The sequence below is a fragment of the Cardiocondyla obscurior genome, linkage group LG18, assembly GCF_019399895.1.
Source record: "Cardiocondyla obscurior isolate alpha-2009 linkage group LG18, Cobs3.1, whole genome shotgun sequence".
Taxonomy (NCBI): domain Eukaryota; kingdom Metazoa; phylum Arthropoda; class Insecta; order Hymenoptera; family Formicidae; genus Cardiocondyla; species Cardiocondyla obscurior.
Window position 1 is genome coordinate 2889688 of NC_091881.1, and position 8410 is coordinate 2898097.

Consider the following 8410-nt stretch of genomic DNA (forward strand, 5'->3'; position numbering starts at 1 on the left):
GATGAGCCGATCTCGCAGTATTAAATAGCCGTATAAGATACATAAATATCACAAGACGCAATTATTCTAACTATCGCTTTTATCGCTTCTCCATTTGTACAACGAACAACAGGTTACACGTCGCGCACACCGCGCGCTATGACTGATGGCACGCCGACAATCGGACAACCACAAATTGCGAGCCGTATCGCGCGCGTTACCTCGCCTGATTGTTATCTCAATTTCTGGCGTTGTGCAATCGGCAAACAATAGCCAGGCAGCAACATTGTGCCGCTCGCCGCACGCTGCATTGTTAAGCGTGACCAATTACGTTAATTTTCCAGAAATTCAGGCGGCGATACATTTCGTCGGCGACGTTAACACACGAATTCCAACGGGCGTGACAAGTCGCGCGCGGCATCGGCCAAGTCCTTTATCAGCCGTGTATTACACGCGATCGTTCCTCAGAAATCGGAGCTCGCTCGAAATCCTGCCGGCGTGTTGAACCAACCGAGGGGAGCACGCACCTCGCAGGACCACTCGGTTGATCGATCATTCTTACGTAACGCACCGTTACTCGGAACATTGTTCTTGGTACAGATCTCTCAGCGGAGCGGGCACCTGCAAAAATTCTACCTCCGATCGCGTTTTGCGGCGGTCTCGCTCTCGAGATTCCTATTGTGTGTCCACCGCCGCTAACGGTGGTGAAACCCTTGCGAAATCGAACGCGTTTCGCCTGCTAGTCTCGATGAAGTTCTCGTTTTCAACGTTATCGCACTAATATAGTCGACGGCATATCGCTGCCAAATATTTTCCTGTAAAGAAAAAAACGACATTAATAAAAATTAGAGGCAGAGATTCGATAATCAGTCTCCGGTTAATAAAATCCGACGATAAATGCACGTCGTTCTCTACATAGCATATTGATAAAAACAGGATGTTATTAATCTTTCAATAGCCAATTTTCGGAAATGAGATCGTGAATTGTGTAACGAATCTGCCGCGAATTGCGAGTCGTTCGGTCGGAGGAGACCACAGAGAATAATTTTCGCGGAACGGAAGTCGAGGAATACCGAAAAGCGGTAGCAGTGGTTGGAAGGTACCATAAGTTATTCATTACATATCGCCGGATATATTCATTCAAGAGATTTCCGTCTGTGTTAGTCAAACAGACTGTTAAATACCAAATAACAAAGCGAAAGCTAAACGGACTGCTCAGTACTAAATATATGTATGTAAAATTGTGCTCGCGAACCGTTTACAGTATTAAATTACGAGATATACATGTCCAAGCGAAGGCCTTGCATATAATTATCAAAATTTTAAGCATCCGGGCGACTTTACATTTTTCCCCGCTTTTCGAAGTAATCCAATTTGATAAATTTACTTGTCAAACGGTAAAAATTCCATAAAGACTATCGCCCTAAAAAATTATAAAAAGAAAACGGTGCTATTATTGTGAAAATGTCTCGTTCCAGAAGGAATAATTATTCGTTTCACTTTTCCTTGAAAGACACAAAGTCACTCCGACGCAGTTACTCGCAGCAAGTTGAATATTTTTCAACTGTACAGTTCTAGTACAAGAAGTATGTATCACTTCTTTTTTTTTTTCTAAATTTCCATAAATTATTGGAATAATAAAGATAGTGCAAGATAACAGGCTTTCGAATAACTGTTCGTAATTCTAGAAACGATCGGTCTATCTCGCAAATCGACACCGAAAGATTTTGGCGATTAGCCTGCAATTTGCTTTTGATTATCAAAGGCAGCCTTTTATGTCGGCCGCTTTTAATTCGCCTTTTTTTTCCATACTTTCCAAGGTCGCATTTTAAAGCCATTACTCGCCGTCGATTCTGCAAATCGTCGTGAAACAAATCGCTCTTCCCTCCCCGCTGTCGATTGACTACGCGTGGTAGTAGCCGAGTCAATCGTATGTCGCGAAATAGAAGCGGCGAACTCTTATTTAACATGGACTCGACGTAGTCGGGACAGTACTTAGTCTACCACCGGCCGTAACAGTTGTATTCGCATTACCTCGCTGATTCCTCGACGTTTCGGGGAATTGTCGCTAGCGCCACGAGATTTCATGGTGCATGCTGACGAGGTGAATGATCATGGTGCTTTCGGTCATCTGTCTTGGCCTCCTCCTCTCATTGAGTGAGTTTGCGCTTGAACTTTTAGCACAATCACTTTGCACCAGCCTTTCCACGTGGACCTTTTTCGCAAAGCTGTTGTCTCAAACGGTTGTTTTTTCGCCGAGTTATTTTTTTATTAACTGCAAAATAAAAAAGTATTTTTATTATTGTTCATTATTCGTTCAACATTAAGTATTATTAATTATCAAGTAATTATTTCGGTTACTTTAAATATGCATTATTATACAAAGTAATGATTATATAAAATAATATATATCCTATAAATTCTTGTTAAAAGCTGTAAAAAAAAAATATTGTATAAGGCGTTCACGACCATAGTAATTAATTTCACTTTTTAGACTTTTTAAAATGTTAGCGTTAACGTTACTGATTACAGTTTAACTTTTTACGTGCAAAATAAATTTCGTACTCTTCATTTTATAAAATTAATCAATTTCGCAAATAGCCGGCTTGTATGACTGATTACGTGGGACTGAAATGCGAGAATCACTTGTAACGAAGAAAATACATATTAAAATCGTGATATTAGCTTCACGAAAAAATTATGATAATGAAGAAAATTATCTGACGTTTCCTAATAAGATTATCATTTAAATCTCGGTACTGATATGTGTCGCGCTAAGGAGCAATCGTTTACCAAAATTATTATGCAGCAGACGTCAGCTATTCGTACTTAGTGATAAACGCTAAAGCAGGACCTATTTTTATTTTTGGACGCGATAAAACGAAATGAGACAAGCAAACAATTCACTTCGTCAAGCCGGCATATTTCGTATACATATTAGGCAATTTTTAACTATAATGGCACGTAAAAAGATAAATTTTTTAATACATTAATGTACGTTTCAAAGTTGCTGAAAATGATAGCGGAATAATGCAAGCGCATGAAATGCGATCAAGTTACCAGTTACAATTTCGTTAACAAGAATTCTCTATCGAGTTGCAGGCATCCAATCACCCGTAATTTTCATCAAGAATGTTGCAAAAAAAAAAAAAGTTCGTCGCGTTTAACATATAAAATTGCTCGATTAAATACAAGTACATTTATTTGCGATTTAACTTAACTTAATGATTCGTCTGACGTGTGTCACGAGAAGAATTCGTCGTTAAGCTCATCACTTATGCATAATGATTACTATTTTTGTCCATGATTTGTTCGAGAACTCGACGTTGACATATTCGCGTATCGCAAATGGAAACTCGCGAAAATCGGTATCCGCCGAATCAAATCAAAATACAGGAAAATTCTGCTTCGTTATCGTAATCGATGACACGGATAATGATTATCATGCAAAAATGATGAGCCTAACGATGGACTCTTCTCGTGACACACGTCGAACATCCCGTTAAGATAAATCACTACAAATAAATCAACTTGTATGCGCGTTCTGTCGTGTATTTTTACATATTGAATGCGGAAAACTCCCGTCAACATTCTTAAACGGAATTATGTACGACTGCATGGCTTTAAGTAGAAACAATGGAATTTTTATCAGAAGCAACGTGCTTTTTTATGGTTTACGTACACGTTGCCGAGCGAATGTTAACTAATCCTCTCGAGCTGGACTAATGTCTCATATTTTCTTAGTAAATCGTCTGATAAAAGTCATATACCCAAGCGGTATTATCATTTTATATCATTGTCGGCACGTTGTCTCCGTTATCGTTAAAGCGCACGTAATTTTCGCGAAGTAACAATAAACTTGTAATTAAAAAGAGGAGTAGAACTTTTGGAAATTGTACAGTTCTTGACATTAGCACGTATCGCAATGCCCATGCCGACGTGAAACACTGTTATCGCTTTAGAAAATATGTTTGTTATCGTAAAAATGTAAATTCACGCACGATACGGGAAAATTGGCAGGCGGAATGTTAAGACACACGGGCGATTAATTTTATCGAGCGTGGAAAATGTTGCGGGAGGCTAACGTGGCCGCGTACTTAATTGCAGAGGATTTGTTCATAAACAGTTTAAATAAATTCGTCTTCCGATATGTGAGGTAAAACACAACCGTGTCCTCGAGTGAATTTCTAACGTACCGCTCTGTTAGCTAATACGTTAAATTGATGAAGGTCTCATACGCAAATTGCAGCTCGCATCATTCTGTCAAGTTGTCACAAACATAGCAACTTTAAGGACGATTCTCTTAGCCACGCGATATCGATTCCCGCAATTTTGTCATATAAAATTGATGGATCGCAATCGCGTTTACACGAACGTCTACCATTTCCAAAGTTAACCATATTTCAGTCCATTACTGGAACGGCTATTAATAGCATTTTTCGCTGTTGGTCAAATCTCCCTCGTTTGCCCTTCAATACATACGTCATTATTCGTCATTATTAATTTGAGGGCAAGCAAGTGAGAATTTTGAAATATAACATTTTTTTTTTTTTATTAACTTGTTGACCGATAGAGAGTATTATTTCACAAAAAGTGTTTCTTCGCGTATGTTACTTTTTTTTTTCAATTTCGCGTTATCATTAAATGTTCCACCGACGTTCCTCGTGTCTCACGTAATCATACGCAACAATAAAAATTTCGCGTAATGGGAGGACGCCGAGGATGTTCATCATTCTCAAGATAATCGCTTTAAATCAGCCAAGGATTTCCAGACAGTGTCACGTCGGCGGTCCCTGCGTGACCGCTCGGGCTGGAAAGTAATATTCTTGAGTATGGCAATCTTTCGTCGCATGTGTCGAGCAGATGCGAGGGCCTTAAAGAAACCAGGTGACGACTCGCTTGCCGAATAAGCACCGGCAAAGAATCGCGAGTACCCTCGTTAACTAGATAATCAAGAGGCGTTCTGGCGCATAATAAGCACACGGAAACGGCCGATTGTCTTTCAAGAGACAGAGCTCGAAACGCACTTTCAACTTCCGCGAAAATCTCCCGCAGCATTTGGTCGATCCGTTAGAAAGCGCGTCGATAGCATCTGAACGGGAAATTAATATACTCCTTACGACGATTAACAGTTACCGGCCAGTACCATGAATTTTAATGTAGACCTGAAGACACCCTACCCTCTTTTTCCACGAGAACAATTCAGACACGGTGCGCGAATTAAAAATTTACCGAGACAAAATTATACTCACAACTGCTAAATATAATATCGCTTAGGGAGATTCTATATAAAACATCTTTAAACGGGCAAAATTTTGGGCACATTAATGTAAATGTATGTGAAAGTATAATTAATTATTGTAAACAAAATAATAATCTTACTAACATTGCTGGCCATTATTCACCGTTGTCTCACATCAGTTTTTTTTTTCTTCTTTATGAGCGATTTGTAAGTAATGAAAACTTTCTCTTTTCAGGTCTCTGCCGCGGTCAAGACTTTAGTTACGAGGGAAGTCAAGGTGAGTGCACGAAGAAGTTATCCGATCGTCAACGATGGTGAGGCGTTTTTGAAATCGGATCAACCTCGTTTTTCTAGGTCCGTCACACTGGGGTAAGGAGTATCACACGTGTGTAGGCAAGCACCAGTCGCCTATTAACATAGAGGAGCATAATGTCAAGAATGTCAGTCTGCCACCGCTACGATTAATCGGCATTGACAATCCGTGTCGGTCATACATGACGAACAACGGCCACACAGGTGAGAAATTCCACGGCGCGATCGAGAGAGAGAGAGAGATAGAGACGTTCAGATTCGTTCGGCTCGTGGTTTTCTCGCGGCTCGCTTTAATCGATCCCGCTGGGAAACCCCTCGCGATCGCGTTCACGTAGAATTAAGTTCGAGAAAAACGTTGTCGTTGCGATATAATCGGCAAAGCGTGGAAACAAGGAAAAACAGACTTTAAATCGTATAATTATAAACATTATATACTCCCGATGTATAAAATCGACTAATAAATCACACGATTGTTGTACAGTGATGGCGAAAACGCTAAAAAAGTTAACAAACGATTCGTACGTGTCATTACTGGCGGTTAAATCACGAGGTAATGATTTAAATCGCGCTAGTTAATACATAATCGAGCGTAGATATGAAGATTACTTATAATACGCAGTTACATAAATTTAATTAACGTTATATAAAAAAGATATTTTTAATATTTTAATAACTGCATGCTGAAAAATAAAATGTTTTTTTTTCTTTGTTCCTTTAATAAAGTTATGTTGAAGACCAACGAGTCCAAGGCAGCTATGTTAACCGGAGGACCCTTAAAAGACCGCGTCTACGTGTTTGAACAATTGCATTTCCATTGGGGCGAGAATGATTACGAAGGATCGGAGGATTTAATTAATAATCATTCATTCCCAATGGAAATGCACGCCGTGTTTTATAAAGAGGATTACAAGTCAATGAACGAGGCTCTTAAGCATGACGACGGCCTGGCTATTTTAGCGTATTTATATGAGGTAAGAAAACCAAATTAATCGAATTTAATTGGTATTCTTACGCTTAATTAAATATTTTTGCAACTTTTTTTTAAAGTCTCACGCACTTGCTTTTTAATAAAATTATATAGATAAGCCCCCAACCGAATTCTATATACGAATCCATTATAAAAGTGCTACCTGACATAGAAGTGGTCGGCAAAGGTAAGGCACTGGAACAATCTTTGCTACTGGGAGACATACTCGTGCCGGATATTGCAAGCATGCAGGATTATTTCACATATAACGGCTCGCTGACCACTCCACCGTGCCTCGAAGTTGCCACATGGATTGACTTTAAAGATCATCAACAACTGTCACACGATCAGGTCTCTGAACATAATCTGTAAATGCTACAATTGTTTTAATGCTCTATTATTTATAAATTAAGAAATTTGTAACGTAGATCTTTTTTGAACTACGTACATGTATGTCTGTCAGCTTGATACGCAACGAGTACACAGATTTCTGTTTAATTTCAGCTGGCTGCGTTTCGTGATTTACGAAATCCCGAGGGCAACAAGTTAACTCACAATTTTCGGCCGGTGCAACCTCTAGAAGATCGAGTGGTTTATCAGAACATTCCGATCGAGTTTAGTCCGTCGAATAACGCTTCTTATGACCATCATTTCGTAGGGCACTCGGACAACGGCACAGCGCGACCGAGTGTCAAAATGCCGATTCTGTTCGTAGCACTGGGAGCACTTTTGGCAATCTTTCTATTTGCCATGTAAGGTCCTTTATAGATTATATTCTAGTCAAAGAGTGTTTTTAATCACTATCATAATCGCTAAACAAAAAAAAAAAGAATAAGAACGATGACAAAGTATTACCAAGCAAAAAGTAATTATGATCTAATTTTATAATATGACAGTATTATGTCTACGGCATTTAATTAAGTAACCAGTTATATAATTAACGTTAATTATTAAATATATATTCTATGAATAAAAAAAATAATTTATTACAAAATATTCAGTTTCGGTAACAATACTATATCGTCATTATTCGTTATGATTATTTACATAAGCCGCTAGATCTTGTTGTCCTTGTTTGAGACGTGTTCTTACTATTTCTGCTATTGCTTTCTGCGTTTTCCTCTCTAATATTTCTAATTTTTTAGCCATGTCTCGCTTTAAATCCCAGTCAGGCTTTCTCGGTGCTAAATTACTAATATCCTATTAAATAAATAAAATATATAAATATGAAGAATCGAAAAGACAAAAACGTTAACAGGTGATTGTCGGCAAGTAACAAAATAATCCAAAAATAAATTCTGTGGAAGCCTTAGACTTACCAGTTCCTCGATAACCACTTTACTTTTCGCAGCGTCCAGTTGATCCTGGACCACAGTTTCTACGTCCCCGGGTTTCGCATTCTCGATTACGTTATTCTTTAAACTCTCGTCCTGTGGCTTGTAACTTCGAAACTTCGGTCTGAAAACACGAGACTTCGATCAATGCGGCAGCGAAGTTAGGTTAGTTTTGAACTAGCGTACGTTAAACGAGCCTTACCTCGGCAAACTTTCGGCCACGTCATTTGTCTCCTCGCTGCCTTCTTCATTCTTTCGTTTCAGCGCTTGTAGCCGTTCTTTTCTTTTTAGAGCCTCTTCTTCTAACAAGCCAATTTTCTCCTCCGTCATTTCTAAACAATCTGAGCGCCTGCGAATTTCCAAATGATGCTCGGTTGCGACTCTACGGTTGGCCGTTGGCGCTTTTGAAGTCTAAAGACTCTGAACACAGTGCTTTGTTCCTAGATGGGTCGATTGCTTTGCGCATGAGCAACAACTTCGGTGCAAAATATTAAATTTAAAAGAGAAGGTTTTCAAATCTACGTTCTATCTTAAAAAGTCGTGTTAGACCGAATCAAATTCATTGTTCCCGCTTTT

The 8410-nt window shown here is 39.0% G+C and overlaps 2 protein-coding genes across 3 annotated transcripts; one reads left to right on the forward strand and one right to left on the reverse strand.

Moving 5' to 3' along the window:
- The first annotated feature begins 1995 nt into the window (after positions 1-1995).
- LOC139109611 (carbonic anhydrase 2) lies at positions 1996-7256 on the forward strand. Its single transcript, XM_070668829.1, has 6 exons — positions 1996-2136; positions 5457-5498; positions 5576-5737; positions 6257-6504; positions 6615-6851; positions 7005-7256. The coding sequence occupies exons 1-6, from the start codon at positions 2088-2090 to the stop codon at positions 7254-7256; spliced, it is 990 nt and encodes a 329-aa protein (XP_070524930.1). The 5' UTR covers positions 1996-2087.
- LOC139109618 (coiled-coil domain-containing protein 12) lies at positions 6661-8229 on the reverse strand. 2 transcript variants are annotated; one of them, XM_070668839.1, is made up of 4 exons: positions 8037-8229; positions 7820-7958; positions 7548-7700; positions 7172-7312 (listed from the first exon to the last, which is right to left on the reverse strand). In XM_070668839.1, exons 1-4 carry the CDS (start codon positions 8162-8164, stop codon positions 7304-7306), a joined length of 429 nt encoding a protein of 142 aa, XP_070524940.1. In that variant the 5' UTR covers positions 8165-8229; the 3' UTR covers positions 7172-7303. The 2 variants fall into 2 exon arrangements, with proteins under 2 accessions (XP_070524939.1, XP_070524940.1); XM_070668838.1 differs by having other exon boundaries at positions 6661-7700; positions 8037-8228.
- Between the last annotated feature and the right edge of the window lie 181 nt (positions 8230-8410).